Here is a 24535-nt window from a genome sequence, read left to right as displayed (position 1 = left end):
TGCCTTACAGGAGTAGGCTGAGTAAACTTTGGAGCGATGGAAGATGAGAGGGGACCTGAGAGAGTTGTATAAGATGATGAGAGGCATTGATCGTGTGGATAGCCAGAGGTTTCTCCCCAGGGCTGAACGAGCCAACATGAGGGGGCATAGTTTTAAGGTGCTTGGAAGTAGGTACAAGGGGGATACCAGAGGTAAGCTTTTTTTTCACTCTCTTTTCACACAGAGAGTGTCAGGTACATGGAATGCACTGCCAGCGACGGTGGAAAAGGTGGATACAATAAGGGTCTTTTCAGAGACTGTTCAGTCGGTACGTGGAGCTGGGAATAATAGAGGGATATTTGGTAGTGAAACTCTAGGCAGATTCTAGATGTTGGTTATATTGTCGGCATGAGGTTGTCATCCGAAGGGCCTGTAATGAATTGCAGACTTATGTTTCTGTGTTTCTATGTGAACTCCCCATCTTCTAACAAGGCATGGATCAAGTATCTTGACTGACCAACAAAATCTCTGATTGTATTCCTGTCTGTATGAGAAAGGGCTCTACTTCTGCCTTCAATCAACCTATGACTTGGCTCAGTCTGTCTCTGTCCTTTGGTATTATTTCAAGTTCATGTTCCACAACACGACAAAGTGAACTTGTTACTACATGTCTGATCCTGGAGATTTTCTAATTACTGGGATCCCCTCCCCCCAGCTGAGTGACAGTGATGAACCCATCGATGGCGATGCCAATGACTATGAAGGTGTGGGCAGTAGTTACTCTCATTGGAGTGTGGCACTTTTGTGATGTGAAAGCTACAAGTCACCTGTCATCGAGGACAAAGGTGTTTCATATCGTTATTTACCCAGAGAGAACTAAAGCTGACCGGTGGATTTTTTATGCTATACAATAGTAATTGACATTCTCACTGACTGGGAGGTAGACTCTTTATCTGAGAGTAACTGGACACTATATTTTTGTTCCGAGGTTCTGATCCTCGGATTTGCATGGCTGGAAGTCGCTGCGTTAGGGACAATCTCTATGGGGACAACGCTGGCCTGTCAACCATGGCTGCCTCCTTACCCAGAAGACACCACGGCGGAGAAACCTGTCCATCAGCCATCGAAGGACCCAGCGATGCGCATGCGCCGGAGAAATGGCGGCGCCGCCAGCTCTCAACCGCCGTAAACTCCCCGTGGCTCGGGTAAATCGTGGGGCTGAGAGAGACGGAAAGGACTGGGACTGTCCTGAGGTGCGGGACCAGTGTGGACGGAGCTTATAGTAATTTTTCTTCAATCGCGGTTCAGACGCCGGTGATTAAGTTCCCACCCGCGGCCCCGCTCCTACCTGCGTCCGATCCCCGAGAGCCTCGCGTCTGCTGAGCGCATGCGCAATGTTCACGACGGGCTGTGCCGCCCACGCATGCGCATTGGTTTAAACAGGATAAAAAATCTGCAGACGCGGAAATCCAAAGCAACACCTGGAGGAACTCAGGGGGGCAGAAAGCAACTATGGAGAGGAGAGAACAGTAGGCGTTTCAGACCCACACCCTTCTTCAGGACTGGAAAGGAAGGTAGGGAGTCAGTATGTGGGGGGAGATGAAGTGATAGGGTAAACCGGGAGACGGGAAGAGTAAAGAGCTGAGAAGTTAATGAGTGAGAGAGATAAAGGGCTGGAGAACAATAATATTTTATTGATCCTGAGTGGGAAATTCATTCCGTTACAGCAGCGACATTTAGAAACACACTTAACAGTGTGCAGAGTTTACTAATAAGAAAGTAGAAAATAATAATATACACAGTAATACTGTACCAATGTGCAATAATATTGCATAAAATAATAATGCAGGGATTATTGAACTAAGATGTGTGTTCACCTATCGCAGAAAGATGAACTCTTGCATTTGGTAAGAAACAATTTCTGTAACTATGCTTGAGAGGGCGGGGTTGAGTGAGTCTGTAAGAAAGAGGGATGGGGAATCTGCTGCCTGTCGGGTAGGTGATGGAGAGGATATGACAGATTGTCCATAATCGGTAAGTTTATCAAAGAATGGATCCATGTCTCCTGATGAGTTTATTTTGTCATTTTGCACCGATGCTGCTCCCCCAACAGAAAGCAGCAAAGAAGACTGCACTCGCTACAACAGACTGGTAAAAGATCTGCACCAACCTGCCTCACACATTAAAGCATCTCGGCTTCATAGAAGACAAAGTCTACTCATCCCCTTCTTCAAAACAACCTTTCTGTTGGTTTTTCAGTCATGTCTTTACCCGAGGTGAACACCCAACTAATTGTCCTCCAACACAGTGACCTCTTCTCCCAGAATGTGTACAGGACTCGTCACTGTCCTCTTCCCCCTAAAATCAATCACCATTTCCCTGGTTTCGGCCACATTCAGGAGCAGGTGATTCCTCCCTCATTATTCCACAATCCTGTCCACCAGTCCTCTGTTCTCCGACTCCTGCCCATCTCTGATGCACCCAACTACCGCAGAGTCATCAGAGAACTTCTGCAACTGGCCAGACTCAGAGTTGGACTGAAAGTCTGAGGAGTGCAGTGTGTACAGAAAAGGAGACAGGACAGTCCCTTGTGGGGCTCCAGTGACACTCACCTCCACCTCAGGCACAGAACACCCAGCGGTACAAACTGGGGTCTGTCTGCCAGGAAGGCAGTGATCCAGGAGAGAGTGGATTTGTGTACACCCATTCTTTGCAATTTCTTGCTCAGAAGACTGGATGGATTACACTGAAGGCACTAGAGCGATTTAAAATTATGATTCTCACAATGCCACCAGCATCATTCCGGTGGGAGTAAGCTCACAGCAACAGGTGGATGACAGAACACAGAACCAAAGAGAATCTGCAGCACAACACAGGCCCTCCGGCCCACAAAGCTGAGCCCAACATGTCCTTATCGTAGAACTGCCTAGGCTTGCCCATAGCTCCATGTACCGGTCCAGGAGTCTCTGAAAAGACCCTACCGTTTCCACCTCCACCACGGTCGCCGGTAGCCCATTCCACGCACTCACCACTCTCTGCGTAAAAAAACACAGGTCCCTGACATCTCCTCTGTATCTACTTCCAAGCACCTTCAGGATACCTCCATTCGTGCTCGCCAGTTCAGCCCTGGGGAAAAGCCTCTGACTATCCACATGATCAATGCCTCTCGTTATCTTGTACACCTCCATCAGGTCACCTCTCATCCTCCGTCGCTCCAAGGAGAAAAGCCAGGTTCACTCAACCGATTCTCATAAGGCATGCTCCCCAATCCAGGCAACATCCTTGTAAATCTCCTCTGCACCCTTTCTATGGTTTTCACATCCTTCCTGTAGTGAGGCGACCAGAAATGAGCAGAGTAATCAGAGTGAGGTCTGACCAGGGTCATATATAGGTGCAACATTACCTCTCAGCTCTTAAACTCATGCACCGCGTGCCTTCTTTACCACAAATTCAACTTGTGTAGCAGCTTTGAGTGTCCCGTGGACCCGGATCCCAAGATCCCTCTGATCCTCCACACTGCCTAGAGTCTTACCATTGATTCTACGTTCTGCCATCATATTTGACCTACCAGATGAACTACCTCACACTTCTCTGGGTTGAACTGCATCTGCCTCTTCTCAGCCCAGTTTTGCATCCGATCAATGTCCCATTGTAAGCTGTGACATTCCTGGGCGATCTCTACTCTCTTTCTTGGAAAAGGGAACAGCATCTGCATCCCTCCAATCGTCTGAAACGTCTCCCGTCCTCATTGATGATGTAAAGATCATCGCCAGAGGCTCAGCAATCTCCTCCCTCACTTCCCACAGTGTCCTGGGGTACATCCCATTGGGTGCCGGTGACTTATCCAACAGATGCTTTCCAAAAGCTCCAGCACATGGGATTGTCCACTCCTGACACACAGTAATCCAGAATGACTCACAGAACACAGAAAAAAACGGCGAAACGTAGGTGCTGCAGCAACGAGCTGTCACAAGCGCAGCACCATCTTAGAGTGTGAGTAGCCTGGAGTGTCCCGTCTGACAGTGACTGGTCAGGGTAGGAGACAGCCGGAGAGACTATATCTGCTGACCCGTCTGACAGTGACTGGTCAGGGTAGGAGACAGCCGGAGAGACTACACCTGCTGACCCGTCTGACAGTGACTGGTCAGGGTAGGGGACAGCCGGAGAGACTACATCTGCTGACCCGTCTGACAGTGACTGCAGGTCAGGGTAGGAGACATCCGGAGAGACTACATCTGCTGACCCGTCTGACAGTGACTGGTCAGGGTAGGAGATAGCCGGAGAGACTACATCTGCTGTCCCGTCTGACAGTGACCGCAGGTCAGGGTAGGAGACAGCCGGAGAGACTACATCTGCTGACCCGTCTGACAGTGACTGGTCAGGGTAGGGGACAGCCGGAGAGACTACATCTGCTGACCCGTCTGACAGTGACTGGTCAGGGTAGGAGACATCCGGAGAGGCTACATCTGCTGACCCGTCTGACAGTGACTGGTCAGGGTAGGAGACAGCCGGAGAGACTACATCTGCTGACCCGTCTGACAGTGACTGGTCAGGGTAGGAGACAGCCGGAGAGACTACATCTGCTGACCCGTCTGACAGTGACTGGTCAGGGTAGGAGACAGCCGGGGAGACTGCATCTGCTGACACGTCTGACAGTGACTGGTCAGGGTAGGAGACAGCCGGAGAGACTACATCTGCTGACCCGTCTGACAGTGACTGGTCAGGGTAGGAGACAGCCGGAGAGACCACATCTGCTGACCCGTCTGACAGTGACCGCAGGTCAGGGTAGGAGACAGCCGGAGAGACTACATCTACTGACCCATCTGACAGTGACCGCAGCTCAGGGTAGGAGATTTCGTGGTTTCTCCTGCCCCAGAAATGACCAAGAGACGCAGAAGATTCTTCAAGAAGAGTTAAACTTTAATTTGCAAATCAAAGCTGAGACAGTCATTGAGCTAGTCGCTGATTGCCCACCGATCCTTGTACATAACATTTTTATAGCAATCTCTTGGTTTAGTTGCATTAGCATATCCGATCGGTCTACAGTTGCGTATCACAAGTACGTCCACCACTATTGTTTCTACCCATTGATTTAATCATGTTCTAAGCTACATCTCTTAGCTCGCCTCTCATTAACACACCATTGTCTTCTACATTCTTAAGATTTCATTCTCCTACTAAATTGGGTACATGTACTCAGCTCCGATGTCACTATTGGAGTATAAAAGTATAAATTTTGCTGTGTAACCAAAACTATGAAGTCAGTTTTGAAACTTGCTATTTGCTATTCTCCTAGTAGAATGAAATCTTAAGTATGTAGAAGACAATGGTGTGTTAATGAGAAGTAGCTAAAGAGATGTAGATTCGAACATAATTAAGTCACATAATCCTAGGACGACTAATTGCTATGCATGTATCCTAAAAATGCAGAAGACAATGGTGTGTTAATGAGAGGTAGCTAAAGAGATGTAGATTAGAACATTGGTCCGTTCTGAGTTTGCTATTTGCTATACATGTACCCAATTTAGTAGGAGAATGAAATTTTAAGAATGTAGAAGACAATGGTGTGTTAACGAGAGGCAGCTAAGAGATGTAGATTAGAACACGATTGGGTCAATGGGACGTACGTTTAGTACGTGTGAAACTGGACCAGGGGATTGATATAAAAATGCTGTGTCCGGGGATCGGTGGGCAATCAGCGACTAGCTCAATGACTGTCTCAGTTTTGATTTGCAAATTAAAGTTTAACCCTTCTTGAAGAATCTTCTGCGTCTCCTGGTCACTTGTGAGGCACGAAAAACCACGACATCACAAGGATTGTTACAGAAACTCTTTCCCACCAAATGTAATCAGAATACAACCGTTCATTTACTGCAACAGGAGAACACACATCGTAGTTCAATAGTCTCTGCGTTATTATTTAATATATAATTATTGTGTATATTGTAAATCTTTATTTTTAGTAAAGTCTGCACAGTGCTAAGTATGTTTTTAAATGTTGCTGCTGTAACGAAAGAATTCCCCACTCTGGATTAATAGTATTTAATAATAATAATTCTCCACCCCTTTATCACTCTCACCAATCAACTTCTCAGCTCTTCACTCCTCCCCGTCTCCCTGTTTACCCTATCACCTCACCTTCCCCCAGATTCTTACTCCCTCCCTTCCTTTCCAGTCCTGAAGAAGGGTCTCGGTCTGAAACGCCGACTGTTCTCTCCTCTCCATAGTTGCTGCCGGCCCCTTTGAATTTCCTCCAGTATTTCCCCTCTTTTGCTTTGGATTTCCGCATCTGCAGATTTTCTCGTTTGCTCAAATGCGCATGCGCAGAGGTCTGAGGCGGTACGACCTATCGCGCATGCGCTCAGTCGGCGTGAGGCTCACAAGGACCGGCTGCAGGTAGGAGGGTCTCCGGGAGGGAATTAATCTCCGGTGTCTGAAACGCGATTGAAGGGCTATTACTGTGAGCTCTTGCCGCACTGGTCCTGCACCCCAGGACAGCCCCGGTCCGGTCCCTCTTCCTCAGCCCCACGATCCGTACCCGGGCCTCGGGGAGCTGACGAGCGCTGGAGCCGCCGCCATTTCTGCGGCGCATGCGCATCGCGAGAACGTTCGGTGGCTGACAGACCGGTTTCTCGTTCGTGCGGCCTTCTGGGTAAAGCGGCAGCCATGCGTGACTCTGCCAGCGTTGTCCCAGTACAGTCGGAGGAAATGAGAGCGAATGTCTCTCTCAAACTCTGCCGAGGTCCAGCTGTATACATGCAAGGATTAGTAATTCGGAACAAAAATATGTTTTCTAGTTAATCTTGGATGAAAAGCCTGCCTTCCAATCAATTAAATTGTCAATTAGTGCTGTATGGCAAAAAAAAATCCTTCCGTCAGATTTAGTTCCCTCTGGGTAAGTAACCCCTTTGTCCTCGAGGACAAGTGACTTGTGGCTTTCACATCACAAAAGTGCCACACTCCAATGAGAATAACTGCTGCCCTCCCATTCAGGATTGCTGGCATTGACATTAATGGATTCATCACTATCAATCAGCTGGGGTGGGGATCTGAGTAATTAGGTAATCTCTGGGATTCTATATGTTGTGACAAGTGATCTTGGTAGTGTTGTGGAGCATGGCCAGAACTTGAAATAATCCCAAAGGACAGAGACAAATTGAGCCAAGTCATAGGTTGATTGAACGCAGAAACATCCTCGTACAGACAGGAATACAGAGAATTTAATGGTCAGCCAGGATAACTGATCCGTGCCTTGTTAGAAGATGAGGAGTTCATATAGAGACAGAAATCCACAGTGTAATTACAATTTCCCTACCACATCGCCCATGTACCTATCTAAAAGTCTCTGAAAAGTTCCTATTGTACCCACCCTTTGTGTGAAAAACATACCTCTGACATCACCCTTGTACCTACTTCCAAGCACCATAAAACTATGCCCCCCACCCATGTCAGCCATTTCACTCTTGGGAAAAAGCTTCTTGCTATCCACACGATCAATGCCCCTCATCATCTTATTCACCTCTATCAGGTCACCTCTCATCTTCCTTCGCTCCGAAGTTCACTCAACCTATTCACATGAGGCATATTCTCCAATCCATGCAACATCCTTGTAAATCTCCTCTGCCCTCTGTCTATAGTATCCACGTCCTTCCTGTATTGAGGGACCAGAACTGAACACAGCAGCAAAAGTGAGGTCTAACTAAGTCCTTATATCTGTAAATCTCCTCTGTCTGTAGTATCCACATCCTTCCTGTATTGAGGGCACCAGAACTGAACACAGTACCAAAAGTGAGGTCTAACTAAGGCCTTATATCTGTAAATCTCCTCTGCCCTCTGTCTATAGTATCCACGTCCTTCCTGTATTGAGGGGACCAGAACTGAACACAGTACCAAAAGTGAGGTCCAACTATGTCCTTATATCTGTAAAGTTACCTCTGGCATTTGAACTCGGTCTCATTGTTGATGAAGGCCTTCTTAGCAACACTGTCAACCTACCCAGCAGCTTTGTGTGCACGATTGACACAGACCCCAAGATCTCACTGATCCTCCACCCTGTCAAGAGTCCTAACATTATTGTTGTATTCTGTCTTCAAATGTTACCTACTGAAAGGAGCCACTGGGTTGAACTCGATCTGTCACTTCTCAGCCCAGTTCTGCATCCTATTGATGTCCGGCGGTAACCTCCAGACTATCCACAACAACCTCAACATTTGTGTAATCGACAAACTTACAAACCCACCCTTCTAGAAACGTAGGAAACCTACAGCACGATACAGGCATTCGGCCCACTTAGCCCTCTATTTTACTAAGCTCCATGTACCTATCCAAAAGTCTCTTAAAAGACACTATCATATCTGCCTTCACCACCGTTGCCAGCAGCCCATTCCACTCACTCACCACTCTCTGAGTAAAAGACTTTACGACTGACAACTCCTCTGTACCTACTCCCCAGCACCTTAGACCTGTGTCCTCTTGTGGCAACCATTTCCGACCTGGGTAAAAGCCTCTGACTATCCACACTATCATGCCTCTCATCATCTTGTACACTACTTCCTCATCAAGGTCATTTGTAAAAGTTACAAAGAGGAGGGGTCCCGGAAAAGATCCCTGCTGAACTGCACTGGTCACCGTCCTTCATACAGCATCTACATCCACCCTTTGCCTTCTGTGGGCAAGCCAATTCTGGATCCACAAAGCAAGGTCACCTTGGATCCTTGCCTCATTAATTTCTCAATGAGCTTTGCTTGAGGAACCTTATTGAAAGTCTTACTGAAAGCCACGTCCACTGCATCCAATGCTCTACCTTCATCACTCCCTCTCTCTCCCCTTTCCCCCTCTCTCTCCCCCTCACTCCCTCTCCCTCTACTTGCACTGTACTTCTCTCTCTCTCTCTTACAGGCGTGATTCTTAAAGGCACAGTCCATAATGAATAAAACTTAAGATTTCATCGCAATAACCATTTCATACCTGGGATCATTCTCGTGAATCTTCGCTGAGCATTCACCAATGTCAATATATCCTTCCCAAAATGAGTAGCCCAATCCTGTACACAATACTCCAAGTGTGGTCTCCCGAGTGCCTTATAAAGCCACAACATCACATCACTGCTCTTATATCCTATACCTCTAGAATTTTCCCTTATTCACAACCGGCTCAACCTGGAGGTTCACCTTTAGTGCATCTAGCACAAGGATTCCCAAGTCTCTTTGCATTTCTGCATTTTGAATTCTCTCCCCATTGAAATCATAGTCTGTCCACTTATTTCTTCCACCAGATTGCATCACCACACACTTTCCAACATTGTATTACATTTACCACTTCTTTGCTATTCCCCTAAACTATCTATGTCTCTTTGCAGGCTCTCTGTTTCCTCAACACTACCCGCTCCTCCACCTATTTTTTTATCATCGGCAAATTTAGCCATAAATCCTTTCATATCATAGTCAAAATCATTGACAGGTATTGTAAAAAGCAGTGGTCCCAACTCTGACCCCTGTGGAACTCCACTGGTAGCAGGAAGCCAGCCAGAATAGGATCCCTTTATTCCCACTCTCTGTTTTCTGCCGACCAGCCAATGCTCCACCCACTTTAATAACTTCCCTGTCATACCATGGGCTTTTATCTTGCTCAGCAGCCTCATGTGCAGCACATTGTCAAAGGCCTTCTGAACATCCAAGTACACCACGTCTACTGCATCTCCTTTGTCTACCCTGCTTGTAATTTCCTCAAAGAATTGCAGTAGTTTTGTCAGGCAGGATTTTCCTTTCAAGAAACCATGCTGGCTTTGGCCTATCTTGTCATGCGCCTCCAGGTACTCCATAATCTCATCCCTAACAATCGATTCCATCAACCGCCAACCATTGATGTCATGCTAACAGGTCTATAGTTCCCTTTCTGTTGCCTCTGACACTTCTTAAATAGCGGAGTAACATTTGCTATTTTCCAGTCATCTGGTACAATGCCAGAATTTATTGATTCTTCAAAGATCATTGTTAATGCCTCCACAATCTTTCCAGCTATTTTCTTCAGAACCGGAGGGTGCATTGCATCAGGTCCTGGAGATTTATCCACCCTCAGACCATTAAACTTCCAGAGCACCTTCTGAGTCGTAATTGTCACTGCACAAACTTCACTTCCCTGATACCCTTGAATGTCTGCTACGCATTCAGTTCCTCTTACTTCTCAGCAACTCTCATTACAATAAGTCCAGCGATATATTGTATTGGTCCTAAATCTACCCTCGACTCTTTTTACCCTTTATATATATATATATATATATATTTAAAAAAACTTTCAGTATCTTCTTTGATATTAGTCACCAGCTTACTCTCATAATTCATCTTTTCCTTCCGAATGACCTTCTGAGTTTTCTTTTGCAAGTTTTAAAAAGCTGGTGAAGCTGTCTTCCCACTAGCTCCAACTTCCTTGTTTGCCCTCTCTTTTGCTTTTACTTTGGCTCTGACTTCACTTGTCAGCCACAGTAGTGTCCTTCTTCCCTTTGAACATCTCTTCTTATATTTCCCTCATTATTTGCAGAAAATCCACCCATTCTGCTCTGCTGTCCTTCCTGCAAATGTCCCTTTTCAGTCGACTTCAGCCAGTTCCCCTCCCATCCATTGCAATTTCCTTTATTCCACTGAAATACTGACACATTGGTTTTATTTTTTCCCTCTCAAATTTCAATGTGAATTTGATCATATTGGGATCACCCAGTCCAGCATAGCCGATCCCCTCGTGGGCTCAACAACCAGCTGTTCTAAAAAGCAATTCCTTAGGTATTCTACAAATTCTTTCTCTCGAGGTCCTCCCAATTCACTTTCATGTTAAAATTGCCAATGATTATCAATGTTATCATTGCCTTTCTGACAGGCCTTTTCTATCTCCTGCTGTAATTTGTAATCCACATCCCGACTGCTGTATGGAGATCTGTATACAACTGCCATTCCCCTCCCCATTTTGTAACTCAACCCGTAGAGACCCATGACCCCATCATGTGGATAGGGTGGTGAAGAAAGCTTTTGTTATGCTGGCCTTTATAAATAAGAGCATTGAGTATAGGAGTTGGGATGTAGTGTTAAAACTGTACATGGCATTCGTAAGGCTGAATTTGGAGTATTGTGTACAGTTCCGGTCACTGAATTATAGGAACGATATCAACAAAATAGAGAGAGTACAGAGAAGATTTACTAGAATGTTACCTGGGTTTCAGCACCTAAGTCATAGGGAAAGGCTGAACAAGTTAGGTCTTTATTCTTTGGAGCACAGAAGGTTGAGGGGGGACTTGATAGAGGTATTTAAAATAATGAGGGGGATATATTGAGTTGACGTGGATAGGCTTTTTCCATTGTGAATAGGGGAGATTCAAACAAGTGGACATGATTTGAGAGTTGGGGGCAAAAGCTTAAGGAGGGAACGTCTTTACTCAGAGAGTGGTAGCTGTGTGGAATGAGCTTCCAGTAGAAGTGGTAGAGGTAGGTTCGGTATTGTCATTTAAAGTAAAATTGGATAGGTATATGGACAGGAAAGGAATGGAGGGTTATGGGCTGAGTGCGGGCCAGTGGGACTAGGTGAGTGTCAGCGTTCGCATGGACTAGAAGGGCCGAGATGGCCTGTTTCCGTGCTGTAATTGTTATATGGTTAGACGGTCACACCTTACAATCCTATGTCATCTCTTTCCAATGATTTAATATTTTTTTATCCAGAGAGCCACACCACCCTCTCTGCCCAGTCACCTATCATTCTGATACACCGTGTATTCTTGGACATTCAACTCCCATCGGCAGCCACCTTTTATCCAAGTTTCAGAGATTGACCAATTTGCCAATTTGCAGCTGAATTTCAAGATCGTCCATTTTAATCCTCATGCTCTGTACATTCAAATAACTCTCTCAGCCCAGGATTTGTTGCTTTCTATTTTCACTGCCCCACATCTCTGTTGCCCTGTTGCACACTATCTTCGATTTATTTCTGTTTCCCGTTTCCTCAGCCCCATCACTCTGATTCCCATCCCCACGCCAAATCAGTTTAAACCCTCCCTAACAGCTCTATTAAATGTGCTGGCTAGGATATTGGACCCCTTTGGGTTCAGGTGTAACCCGTCCTTTTTGTACAGGTCATACCTCCCCCAGAGGAGATCCCAATTATCCAGGAATCTAAAGCCCTGCCCCCTACACCAGTCCCTCAGCCACACATTAATATACCTAATCATGCTAGTATTGCTCTCACCAGCACGTGGCACAGGCAGCAATCCTGAGGTTACTACCCTAGATGTCCTGCCTTTCAGCTTCCTACCGAACTCCCTGAATTCTCTCCTCACGCCCTCCTCTCTTTGTCTACCTGTGTCATATATACCAACGTGTACCAAGACTTCTGGCTGGTCACCCGCTCCCTTCAGAATACCTTGCACCCGATCTGAGAGATCCCGTACCCTGGCACCTGGGAGGCAACACACCACACACGTATCTCTATCAGGCGTGCAGAACCTCCTGTCCATTCCCCTCACTATTGAATCCTATGACTACTGCATTCCTCAACTTCCTCTTTCCCTTCTGCACCACGGAACCAGGGTCAGTGCCAGAGACCCGATCGTCGTGGTCGTCCTCTGTCAGGTCATCCCCCCTCAACCACATCCAAAGTGAGGTAACGATTACTGAGGGAGATGGCCACTGGGGCACTCTCCACTCACTGGTCTATAATTCCTGGGTTCCCTCAACTCCATTCCCTAACAAGGGGACAATGTCTTCCAATTCTCTGGTACATCTCCTGTCCTGAGTGGTAATACAAAGGTCATCGCCAGAGGCTCAGCAATCTCCTCCCTCGCTTCCCACTGTATATCTCAGGTTGTGTTGCTCCAGCTTGAGTTGAATTGGGTAAAATTGTGATTCCAGCGCTCACATTGAGAGGAGATCTTACAGAAACATGTAAAGTTATGAAAGGGGTAGATAAGCCAGAGGCGGGAAAGTTGCTTCCACTGGTAGGTGAGGCTTAGTACGAGAGGACATTGCCTCAAGATTGGGGGATGTGGGACGGAGATGAGGAGGAACTGCTTTTCCCTGAGGGTGGTGAATCTGTGGATTTCTCTGCCTAATGAAGCAGTGAAGGCGACCTCAGTAAATCTGTTTGAGATAAGGTCGGATGGATATTGTCCTTCTCCCATTGATGTATTTTGCATTGTTGTTGATCCAGTTGGAGTTGTATCTGTGTCTGAAGGGAAATTTTCTTTTGTAACTCCGTGTTATCCACAGGAACCGGGGTGCTGAGAACACACCAGCATTTGTTCACTGGAGATCAGTTCTTCAACTCATTGATTGTACAAGGGATTCAAACATCTGACTGTCTGAATTGCCAGATGATTGATCGCAGTGAGATATCATTCTCCTTCTCTCAGTGTGGGAAGGGATTCACTCACAGCCTACCCGCAGACACGCCAGTGAGTTCACAGTGGGGAGAGGCCATTCACCTGCTCTGTGTGAGGGAGGGGAACTACTCAGTCAACCAGCCTGAAGATACATCAGCAAGTTCACACCACAGTGAGATGCTCCACCTGTTCTGACAGCGGGAAGCAATTCATTCTGTCATTGATGCTGAAGATATATCCAAAAATTCACCAGTGAGGAGACGTTTCTCAGAGTGCAGGAAGGCACTGACACCATCAACCACACTACAGAGACACCAGCAAATTCACATGGTGCCATGGCCTTTCCCCACCTCTGAATGTCGAAACAGATTCATTTAGTCATCTCAAATGAACGAACGTCACCAGTTCACACTGGGGAGAGGCCGTTCACCTGCTCAGACTGTGGGAAGGAGTTCACTTCATTATCTCAATTGAAGGTACATCGGCGAGTTCACACTGGGGAGAGGCTGTTCACCTGCTCAGAATGTGGAGAGGCATTCACTCGGTCATCTCACCTACTGAGACACCAGCTGGTTCACACTGGGGAGAAACCGTTCAGCTGCTCAGAATGTGGGAAGGCATTCACTCGGTCATCTCAACTACAGGAACATCAGCAAACTCACACTGGGGAGAAACCGTTCAGCTGCTCAGAATGTGGGAAGGGATTCACTCGGTCAACTGACCTGAAGGTACATCAGCAAGTTCATTCTGGGGTGAGTCCGTTCACCTGCTCTGAATGTGGGAAAGGTTTCATGCACTCATCCAAACTACGGAGACACTTGCTGGTTCACACTGGGGAGAGGCCATTCACCTGCTCTGAGTGTGGGAAGGGATTCACTCAGTCATCCAAACTACAGACACACTGGCTGGTTCACACTGGGGAGAAACCGTTTGCCTGCTCAGTATGTGAGAAGGGATTCACACGGTCATCTCAACTGAAGGAACATCAGCGAGTTCACACTGGGGAGAAACCGTTCACCTGCTCAGACTGTGGGAAGGAGTTCGCTCGTGCATCTCAGCTGAGCGTCCATCAACGATTTCACACTGGGGAGAAACCGTTCAGCTGCTCTGAATGTGGGAAGAGATTCACTCTGTCATCTGACTTGAAAGTACATCAGCGAGTTCACACTGGGGAGAGGCCATTCACGTGCTCGGACTGTGGGAAGCGATTCATTCGGTCATCTCAACTGAACACACATCAGTGCTTTCACACTGGGGAGAAACCGTTCATTTGCTCAGACTGTGGGAAAAGATTCACTCTGTCATTTCGCCTACTGAGGCACCAGTTAGTTCACACTGGGGAGAAACCGTTCATCTGCTCAGACTGTGGAAAGGAGTTCGCTCGATCATCTGGCTTGAAAATACATCAGCGAGTTCACACTGGGGAGAGGCCGTTCACCTGCTCAGACTGTGGAAAGGAGTTTGCTGGGTCATCGGATTTGAAAATACATCTGCGAGTTCACATTGGGGAGAGGCCGTTCACCTGCTCTGTGTGTGGGAAGGGATTCACTCACTCATCCACCCTACAGAGACACCAGCTGGTTCACACTGGGGAGAGGCCATTCACTTGTTCTGAATGTGGGAAGGGATTCACTCAGTCATCCAACCTTTTGTCACACCAGCGAATCCACACTGGGGAGAGGCCGTTCACCTGCTCAGATTGTGGGAAGGCATTCGCTCACTCATCCACCCTTTTGTCACACCAGCGAATCCACACTGGGGAGAGGCCATTCACCTGCCCTGAATGTGGGAAGGGATTCACTCGGTCATCCAAGCTACAGAGACACCAGTTAGTTCATACTGGGGAGAAACCATTCACTTTCTCAGATTGTGGGAAGGGATTCACTTAGTCATCTGACTTGAAGCTACATCAGCGAGTTCACACTGGGGACAGACCGTCAGACTATAAGACTTAAGACCAGAATGAGGCTGTTTACCCCATTGAGTCTGTTCTGTCATTTTATCATGGCTGATCCAAATTTGCTCTCCACTCCAATCTCCTGTCTTGTCCCTGTATCACTTCATGCCTGGATCAATCAAGATTCTATCCACCTCTGCCCTAAATGTACATAAAGAATTGGCCTCCACAGCTGCCTGTGGCACGGAATTCCCCAGATTCACCACTCTCAGTCCGTTCTCTGTCATCTCCGTTCTAAAAGGACGCCCCTCTATTCTGAAGCTCTGTTCCCTGGTCGCAGACTCTTCCACCACAGGAAGCATCCTTTCCACATCCACTCTATCAAGCCCTTCCACAGTTTGATAAGTTTCCATGAGGTCAGCCCTAATTCCTCTGCTGATCCAGGCTCAGGCCCATTGAACGCTCTTCATATGACAATCCATTCAATCCTGGAATCTGTTTTCGTGAACATACTCTGAACCTTCTCCAGTTTCGGCACGTCCTTTCCAAGATCAGGGGCCCAGACCTGCCCTCCAAGTGAGGCCTCACCAGTGACGACCAACTTCCCGAATTACATCCTCGCTGATAGATTGTAGATCTCTCGAAATGAATGCCGACGTTGCGTTTGCCTTCCACACCACAGACTCGACCTGCAAATTAACCTTCAGGGAATCCTGAACATGGACTCCCCGTGACCCTTTGCACCTCAGTTGTTCGGTATTTTCTGTCCATTTCGAAGAAGTTAACACTTTCATTTCTTCTACCAAAATGCATGAACATACACTTCCCGGCACTGTATCCCATCTGCTGTTTTTTTTTCCCATTCTCTAAATCTATCTCAGTCCTTCTGCACCCTCTCTACCGAAAACTACCTGCCCCTCCTCATGTCTTCATATCGTCTGCAAACCTTGTAACAAAGCCAGCAATTCTGTCTTCCAAACTATTGGAATATTACAAAAATCACCAGTCCGAACACAGAGCCCTGAGGAACACCACTAGTAACTGGCAGCCAACCAGAGATGGCTCCCTTTATTCCCAGTCTTTGCCTCCTACCATTCAGCTTGTCATGGTCCTGTCCATGACGTCTGCGTTCCAGTTCACGGTCCGGTCCATGGACTCTGGACTCTGGGTCTTCAGGCTGTCCATTGTTTCAGTTGGGCTGAATCACAGGCACCTGATTCTCAAATTGGGGCTGGAATATCAGTGGCCCTGGGTTCGAGTGTAGGTGCGGGTTGGTCTTGTCAGTATCCTGTCCTTGCCACTGTGGGGTAGGTCAGGCCGTCTTTGCCATTGCCCTGCGGTTGATTCTGTCCCTCCCTGTCCTCGCCTCCATTGGGTAAGACAGGTCGGCTTTGCCGTTACCCTTCCCTGGACTGTTCCCTTCCCTTCCCTTACATCCCTTCCCCTTCTTTCAGCAACCCACGCCTGAAGCCTTGCCTGCAACCTCGCCTGTGTCATCGCCTGAATCACCATCAAGTTTAACCGCTAGAGTGAGACTGGAGCCTTGTCATGCCAACAGAAGGAACTGTTTATCGATGAGCTTGGAACTGTCTCTTTGTGTCCCCGTGTTAAGTGTCCGTGTATGAGTCCCGGTCCTACGTCCTGTCCCCAAGCCTGACTCTCTGTAAAGCCCCGGCCCTACGTCCTGTCCCCAAGGAGGGGTCCTGACACTATGTAAAGCCCCGGCCCTACGTCCTGTCCCCAAGGAGGGGTCCTGACACTATGTAAAGCCCCGGCCCTACGTCCTGTCCCCAAGGAGGGGTCCTGACTCTGTGTAAATCCCCGGCCCTACGTCCTGTCCCCAAGGAGGGGTCCTCTATGTAAAGCCCTGGCCCTACGTCCTGTCACCAAGGAGGGGTCCTGACTCTATGTAAAGCCCCGGCCCTACGTCCTGTCCCCAAGGAGGGGTCCTGACTCTATGTAAAGCCCCGGCCCTACGTCCTGTCCCCAAGGAGGGGTCCTGGCTCTATGTAAAGCCCCGGCCCTACGTCCTGTCCCCAAGGAGGGGTCCTGACTCTATGTAAAGCCCCGGCCCTACGTCCTGTCTCCAAGGAGGGGTCCTGGCTCTGTGTTCAGTGTTCCAGTGCTCGAGTCCAATGCTCAGTAGGAAGACTGTTTGCCGCTACTCGAGTGGACTGTCGTTGTTTGTCGTTCCGTGTCCAAGTCCAGTCCAAGTCTCAGGCTTCGAGTCAAGTCCAGTCCGGGTCAAAGTCTCCGAGGAGGTTTCCACTCCATGTTCAAGGCTCCTAGGAGTTTCCCAGTCCTGTTACCTTGCCACGTCCAGTCCTCGTCTGGATCCGGAGTCCGAGCCCAAGTCAAGACCCAGGTTCCGGGGCCCTGTCCAGTCTAGTCTCCAGATTCCAGCTGGTGTCCAGCAAGTGATGATAAAAAGCAGCTCTGCTGAGACACAGGCAGACACACCACGGGACACTGAAAGAGCGTTGTGCACCCATGTGAAGGTGGGGGTTTGTAGGATCGATCAGGGGCTCACAGTGTGTGAAAGGTGCGACCGGTGGGGGCTTGTTTGTGTGTCCACCCTTGCCTGCGTGACAGGTCCACCACTGAAGAACGGTCGTACATGGTCATGGTCGATGACTACAACAGGACAGGAAGCCAACGGACAGTTCGATGGTAACGTGTGTGTGTCTCTCTCCCCCCTCCTCCCTCCACCTGAACTGAACTGAACTCTTCACCATCGTAAAACTAACCATTTACATCTAGACTTTGAAAGAGCTAGGTTTTGATTCCTATTTCCACACTTCTGTACATATCATTGCTAACCTGTTTCACATATTTGCATTTTATAGTACTGTATTGCTTAGTTTACTAATAAACACTATTAGCTACAGTAATACCAGACTCCAAAGTGTTTTTCATTTCCGCTGGTTCGGTAACCGGTCACGGGGTACGTGACAAACCGATGACTTGGCCTCCGAGCCGGCCATGACAATGAATTTCACAGGATCACTGCCTGCAAATCATTGTGGGCAGGTGTTTTCAGGGAAATGCACGGCAGAAATGTCGCAAATGTTCAGGGAACACTGGCATGGCGTTCTGCACAGGTATGTTCCATTGAGGCAGGGAGCACACGGTGGGGTAGAAGAACCACAGTGTACAAAGGATGTAGAAAATTCAGTTAAGAAGAACAGAAAAGCTTATGGAAGCTCCTATAATCTGAGTACAGATGGATTTCTAGAGAATTACAAGGTTACCTGGAAGGAGTGTAAGTGTGAATTAGAGCCAGAAGGGGCCATGAGAAACCCTTGGTGAGCAGGATTAAGGAAAACACGAAGGCATTCTCCAAGTTTGTGAAGAGCAAGAGGATGAGCAATGTGATCTCAGGACCAATAGGATGCGATACCCGAGTTAGATCAGGTAGCGTTGGAACTGAATGAATAGTTTGCTTCAGTATTCACCAGGGAAGGGGACCTTCACAATTGTGGGGATGACTTACAGCGGATTGAAATGCTTGAGCATATAGACATTAAGAAGGAGGACGTGCTGGAGCACTGGAAAGATATAAATTAGACAAGTCGCTGGGGCCAGGTGAGATATACCCCAAGCTACTGTGGGAAGAGAGGGAGAAAATTGCAGAGCCTCCGGCGATGATCTTTGCATTATCAACCAGGACTTGAGAAGTACCAGAGGACTGCAAGTTAGCAAATTCTCTCTTCAAATTTTTACCAACCAAATATTAATGGTGAAACTCTTGGCAGTGTCGAGGATCTGTGTCCAATAGGAGCTCAAAGCTGCTCCGCAGTTTGAACGTGTTGTTAGAAAGGTGTATAGTGTGCTGGACTTCATCAACAGTGGGATTGAATTCCAGAGCCATGAGGCAATGTTCCAGGTATATGAAACCTTAGTTCCACACCACTTGGAGCACTCTGTCATTTCTGGACACCTCACTGCAGGAAGGATGTGGACACTATAGAGAGAGGGCAGAGCACCGTAACAAAGATCTTGCCTGGATTGGACAGCATGCCTAATGAGAGTAGACTGAGTGAACTTGGCCTTTCCTTCTTGGAGCGACGGCGGACGAGAGGTGACCTGACAGAGGTGTATAAGATGATGAGGGGTTTGATAGTGTGGATAGCCAGAGGCTTTTTCCCAGTGTTGAAATGGCTAACATGAGGGGGCATCATTTTAAAGGGCTTGGAAATAGGTACAAGGGGAGATGTTAGAGTTAAGTTTTTCACACAGAAGGGAGCACGGGACGCATTTCCAGTGAAGGTGGTAGAGGCGGATACAATAGGCTCTGTTAAGAGACTCTCATATAGGTACCGGACACGAAGCTTAAAAATAGAGGGCGATAAGGTAGGGAAATTCTGAATTAGGATACATGGTCGGCACAACATTGTGGGCAGAAGCGCCTGTAATGAGCTGAGGATTACTAGGTTCTATGGTCACTCTCCGCTGCTATCAGATTTTTCTTCTCCAGCCCTTGACCTTTACCACCCGCCTGGCTTCAACTATCACATTCTAGATAATCCCTTTCCCCTCTGATTATACTGCACACCATTTGATTCTGGCATTTCCCCCGTCCTTCTCAGTGCTGAAGAAGGGACTCGTCCCGAACCGCTGGCAGTTTATTCTTTTGCACAGATGCTGCCTGAGCTGCTGAGTTCCTTCAGCGTTTTGAGTGAGTGGCTTTGGATTTCCATCATTCACAGACTCTCTCGTGTTCGCTCCAGGATTCACCGTGACCAGGAGATCATATAGGCAAGCGTAAGGGTCGAAACCTTCCGGAAAATCATGCCTGCTCTCGGTAAACGGAAGGCTCATTGACTTGGCAGCATGTCGGAGCGGCGCTACGGGCGGAGATTTCCTGCGACTGAGGGACAATTACTGTGAGATGCCGACGCACCATGGATCCGCATCCCGGGACAGTCCGGGTCCTTTCCCTCTCTCTCGGCCCCACGATCCGGATGAATGAATGGACTTTATTTCTTACATCCTTCTCATACATGAGGAGTAAAATTCTTTTTGTTACAGTAATAATAATAATAAATGAAATAAAAATAATAGTAATGAACAAATAAACCAATTACAATATGCTTATCTTGAATAGATTTTAAAAACGTGCAAAAACAGAAATACATTATGTTAAAAAAGTGAGGTGGTGTCCAAGGGCACAATGTCCATTGAGGAATCGGACGGCAGAAGGGAAGAAGCTGTTGCTGAATCGCCTAGTGTGTGCCTTCAGGCTCCTGTACCTCCTACCTGACAGTGACAGTAAGAAAAGGACATGCCCTGGGTGCTGGATGTACCCAGAAGAAGCCAGAATAAAAATATGGGGAGGGGAAAGAGGCTAGCTGGAAGGTGGCAGGTGGGTGGGAACGGTCAAGGGTTGGAGAAGAAATAATCTGGTCGGTGAGGAGAGTGCACATGAGGGGAGAGAGGAGGAGGGGTCCCGGCGGATGTAATAGGCAGGTGAGAAGTAAGAGTGTGGAATAGAGGAAGACGGGGGTGGGGGTGGGTTTGGTCTATCAGAAGGCGAGATCAATATTCACGCATCAGGTTGGAGTACTCAGACCGAATATAAGATGTCGCACCTCCACCCTGACGGGGGAATTCATCCCGGCACAAGAGGAGGCCATCGATCAACATGTCAGAACAGGGATGGGAATCAGTATTGAAATGTTTGGCACTGGGAGGTTCTGCTCGGGACGGATGGTGCGAAGCTGCCCCACGAATTGTTCCCCTAATTGATGAGCTGATGCTCAGGAGGGAGGAGCAACACCTGATATTCCTGGTTCCCTCCAACCTGATGAGCTGAACCATAGCACCGGTCTTGTCTGGTGAATACAGAGACCCAAGGGAAGCTGTCTCTCCATCTGAATGATGGTCTTTTTGACCTCCTGAAGACCTGTACTTGAGTAACAGTCATGTTCCGCTGCCCACTTCCCCAGCTGTTCTCCATCTCACTGTAACCTCAGACAACCCTCACTTCCCCCACACACCAGTTCCGGTGCCATCCAGAATCTCACTAATTGTTCGATCTGCATTCCCTTACAAATCATTCACACCCGTGACCAGCACCAGTTCACTGCAAGGTGACAGAAAGAAGTGAGAGTAGAGCTCAGCTCAAACAAATAATACAAGTGAAACAAAGAGCAGGAGAGTGGTGGTGGAGGGGAACTCGTTGGGTCTGGTGTCCAGAAGGAAACGGAGAGCTCTGTGACTTTCCTGGTAGGAGGGGGAGGTGTAAATGGACGGGGTATCCACAGTGATAGTAAGATGATCGTGGCCAGGGAACTTGAAATCATTGAATAATTTCTCCTGTGTTGCTTGGACTTCCAGCATCTGCAGAGTTTCACCTGTTTGTGACCGGGAAATTCCGTTTGTTGTGGACAGAGCAAAGGTACTTGACAAAGTGGATTCCCGATCTACATTGGGCCTCACTGACGTAGCGGAGGCTGAACCAGCAGCATCAGGTAGAGTAGATCAACCTGACAGACTCGCAGGTGAAGTGTTGCCCCACCTGGAAGGACGTATGGAGCTGAGAGGGAAAGAAAATGGGAGAGTGTAGAACTTCCCTCGCTTGCAAGGATATGGTCCAGGAAGGAGATTACTGGGAAGAGACGAATGGAATCATTGTGGAAAGCAGAAAGTGGAGGAGGAAAGTTAAGATGGGAAGGTAGGAACTTTAGTGAAGATCACCATGAAAATCGGTAGGTTTATTCAAAAAATCAGCCAGTGTGAATGTGTTTTGTGACCCCTGCCACCTGCCACGGTCGGAGTCTTTCTCGGGTCAGCTTTCACCTGAATGCGCCGGGGTGGACGGTGGAAGGTTTTACAGAGATGGCGAGTGGCGTAGGGGTGAGGCGGGTTTACAGAATGGTGATGGGTGATGGGTCAGAAAGGTTTTCACAGATGGTGAGGGCTGCAAGGATCGGAGGTGCTAACAAAAATGGGGAGTGGTGTGAGGGTTGGAAGGGTTTTCAGAGGGGGTGTTAACAGGAATGGAGAGTGGTGTGGGGGTTGGAAGGGTTTTCACAGGGTATGTTAACAGAAATGGGGAGTGGTGTGGGGGTTGGAAGGGTTTTCAGAGGGGGTGTTAACAGAAATGGGGAGTGGTGTAGGGGTTGAAAGGGCTTTCACAGGGGGTGTTAACAGAAATGGGGAGTGGTGTAGGGGTTGAAAGGGTTTTCACAGAGGGTGTTAACAGAAATGGGGAGTGGTGTAGGGGTTGAAAGGGTTTTCACAGGGGGTGTTAACAGAAATGGGGAGTGGTGTAGGGGTTGAAAGGGTTTTCACAGAGGGTGTTAACAGAAATGGGGAGTGGTGTAGGGGTTGAAAGGGTTTTCACAGAGGGTGTTAACAGAAATGGGGAGTGGTGTAGGGGTTGGAAGGGTTTTCACAGGGGGTGTTAACAGAAATGGGGAGTGGTGTGAGGGTTGGAAGGTTTTTCACAGGGGGTGTTAACAGAAATGGGGAGTGGTGTAGGGGTTGGAAGGGTTTTCACAGGGGGTGTTAACAGAAATGTGAAGTGGTGTAGGGGTTGGGAGGGTTTTCACAGAGGGTGTTAACAGAAATGGGGAGTGGTGTAGGGGTTGGAAGGGTTTTCACAGGGGGTGTTAACAGAAATGGGGAGTGGTGTAGGGGTTGGAAGGGTTTTCACAGGGGGTGTTAACAGAAATGGGGAGTGGTGTAGGGGTTGGAAGGGTTTTCACAGGGGTGTTAACAGAAATGGGGAGTGGTGTAGGGGTTGGAAGGGTTTTCACAGGGGTGTTAACAGAAATGGGGAGTGGTGTGAGGGTTGGAAGGGTTTTCAGAGGGGGTGTTAACAGAAATGGGGAGTGGTGTAGGGGTTGGAAGGGTTTTCACAGGGGGTGTTAACAGAAATGGGGAGTGGTGTCGGGGTTGGAAGGGTTTTCACAGGGGGTGTTAACAGAAATGGGGAGTGGTGTAGGGGTTGGAAGGGTTTTCACAGGGGGTGTTAACAGAAATGGGGAGTGGTGTAGGGGTTGGAAGGGTTTTCACAGGGGTGTTAACAGAAATGGGGAGTGGTGTAGGGGTTGGAAGGGTTTTCACAGGGGTGTTAACAGAAATGGGGAGTGGTGTGAGGGTTGGAAGGGTTTTCAGAGGGGGTGTTAACAGAAATGGGGAGTGGTGTAGGGGTTGGAAGGGTTTTCACAGGGGGTGTTAACAGAAATGGGGAGTGGTGTCGGGGTTGGAGGGGTTTTCACAGGGGGTGTTAACAGAAATGGGGAGTGGTGTAGGGGTTGGAAGGGTTTTCACAGAGGGTGTTAACAGAAATGGGGAGTGGTGTAGGGGTTGGAAGGGTTTTCACAGAGGGTGTTAACAGAAATGGGGAGTGGTGTAGGGGTTGGAAGGGTTTTCACAGGGGGTGTTAACAGAAATGGGGAGAGGTATAGGGGTTGGAAGGTTTTTCACAGAGGGTGTTAACAGAAATGGGGAGTGGTGTAGGGGTTGGAAGGGTTTTCACAGGGGGTGTTAACAGAAATGGGGAGTGGTGTGAGGGTTGGAAGGGTTTTCACAGGGGTTTTAACAGAAATGGGGAGTGGTGTAGGGGTTGGAAGGTTTTCACAGGGGGTGTTAACAGAAATGGGGAGTGGTGTAGGGGTTGGAGGGGTTTTCACAGGGGGTGTTAACAGAAATGGGGAGTGGTGTAGGGGTTGGAAGGGTTTTCACAGGGGGTGTTAACAGAAATGGGGAGTGGTGTAGGGGTTGGAGGGGTTTTCACAGAGGGTGTTAACAGAAATGGGGAGTGGTGTGAGGGTTGGAAGGGTTTTCTCAGAGGGTGTTAACAGAAATGGGGAGTGGTGTAGGGGTTGGAAGGGTTTTCACAGAGGGTGTTAACAGAAATGGGGAGTGGTGTAGGGGTTGGAAGGGTTTTCACAGGGGTGTTAACAGAAATGGGGAGTGGTTTCGGGGTTGGAAGGGTTTTCACAGGTGGTGTTAACCGAAATGGGGAGTGGTGTAGGGGTTGGAAGGGTTTTCACAGAGGGTGTAAACAGAAATGGGGAGTGGTGTAGGGGTTGGAAGGGTTTTCACAGAGGGTGTTAACAGAAATAGGGAGTGGTGTAGGGGTTGGAGGGGTTTTCACAGAGGGTGTTAACAGAAATGGGGAGTGGTGTAGGGGTTGGAAGGGTTTTCACAGGGGGTGTTAACAGAAATGGGGAGTGGTGTGAGGGATGGAAGGGTTTTCACAGGGGGTGTTAACAGAAATGGGGAGTGGTGTAGGGGTTGGAAGGGTTTTCTCAGAGGGTGTTAACAGAAATGGGGAGTGGTGTAGGGGT

At 48.2% G+C, this 24535-nt stretch overlaps 2 protein-coding genes across 4 annotated transcripts in view; one reads left to right on the top strand and one right to left on the bottom strand.

Moving 5' to 3' along the window:
- The window catches only part of LOC132385963 (zinc finger protein 850-like), a 48090-nt gene extending 29966 nt beyond the window's left edge, over positions 1-18124 (top strand). Inside the window, exons 3-4 of the mRNA XM_059958198.1 lie at positions 13899-14064; positions 14317-18124. Of these exons, the coding sequence (XP_059814181.1) occupies positions 13899-14064; positions 14317-15225 (1075 nt within the window). The 3' untranslated portion in view covers positions 15226-18124. The remainder of the gene's footprint in view (positions 1-13898; positions 14065-14316) is intronic.
- LOC132385962 (gastrula zinc finger protein XlCGF8.2DB-like) overlaps positions 1-24535 on the bottom strand; it is a 140141-nt gene that overhangs the window by 4782 nt on the left and 110824 nt on the right. The window contains exon 1 of one of the 3 annotated variants that reach the window (XM_059958195.1): positions 1328-1653. The exons of the other annotated variants lie outside the window; for them this stretch is intronic. The gene's annotated coding sequence lies outside the window, so the exon portion shown is untranslated. Of the gene's footprint in view, positions 1-1327; positions 1654-24535 lie in introns of those variants that run through there. 3 annotated transcript variants of the gene reach the window in all.

This window comes from Hypanus sabinus, assembly GCF_030144855.1.
Source record: "Hypanus sabinus isolate sHypSab1 chromosome X2 unlocalized genomic scaffold, sHypSab1.hap1 SUPER_X2_unloc_7, whole genome shotgun sequence".
Lineage (NCBI taxonomy): Eukaryota > Metazoa > Chordata > Chondrichthyes > Myliobatiformes > Dasyatidae > Hypanus > Hypanus sabinus.
Note: the sequence above shows the minus strand (reverse complement) of the source record. Positions and strands in the feature narration are given on the sequence as shown.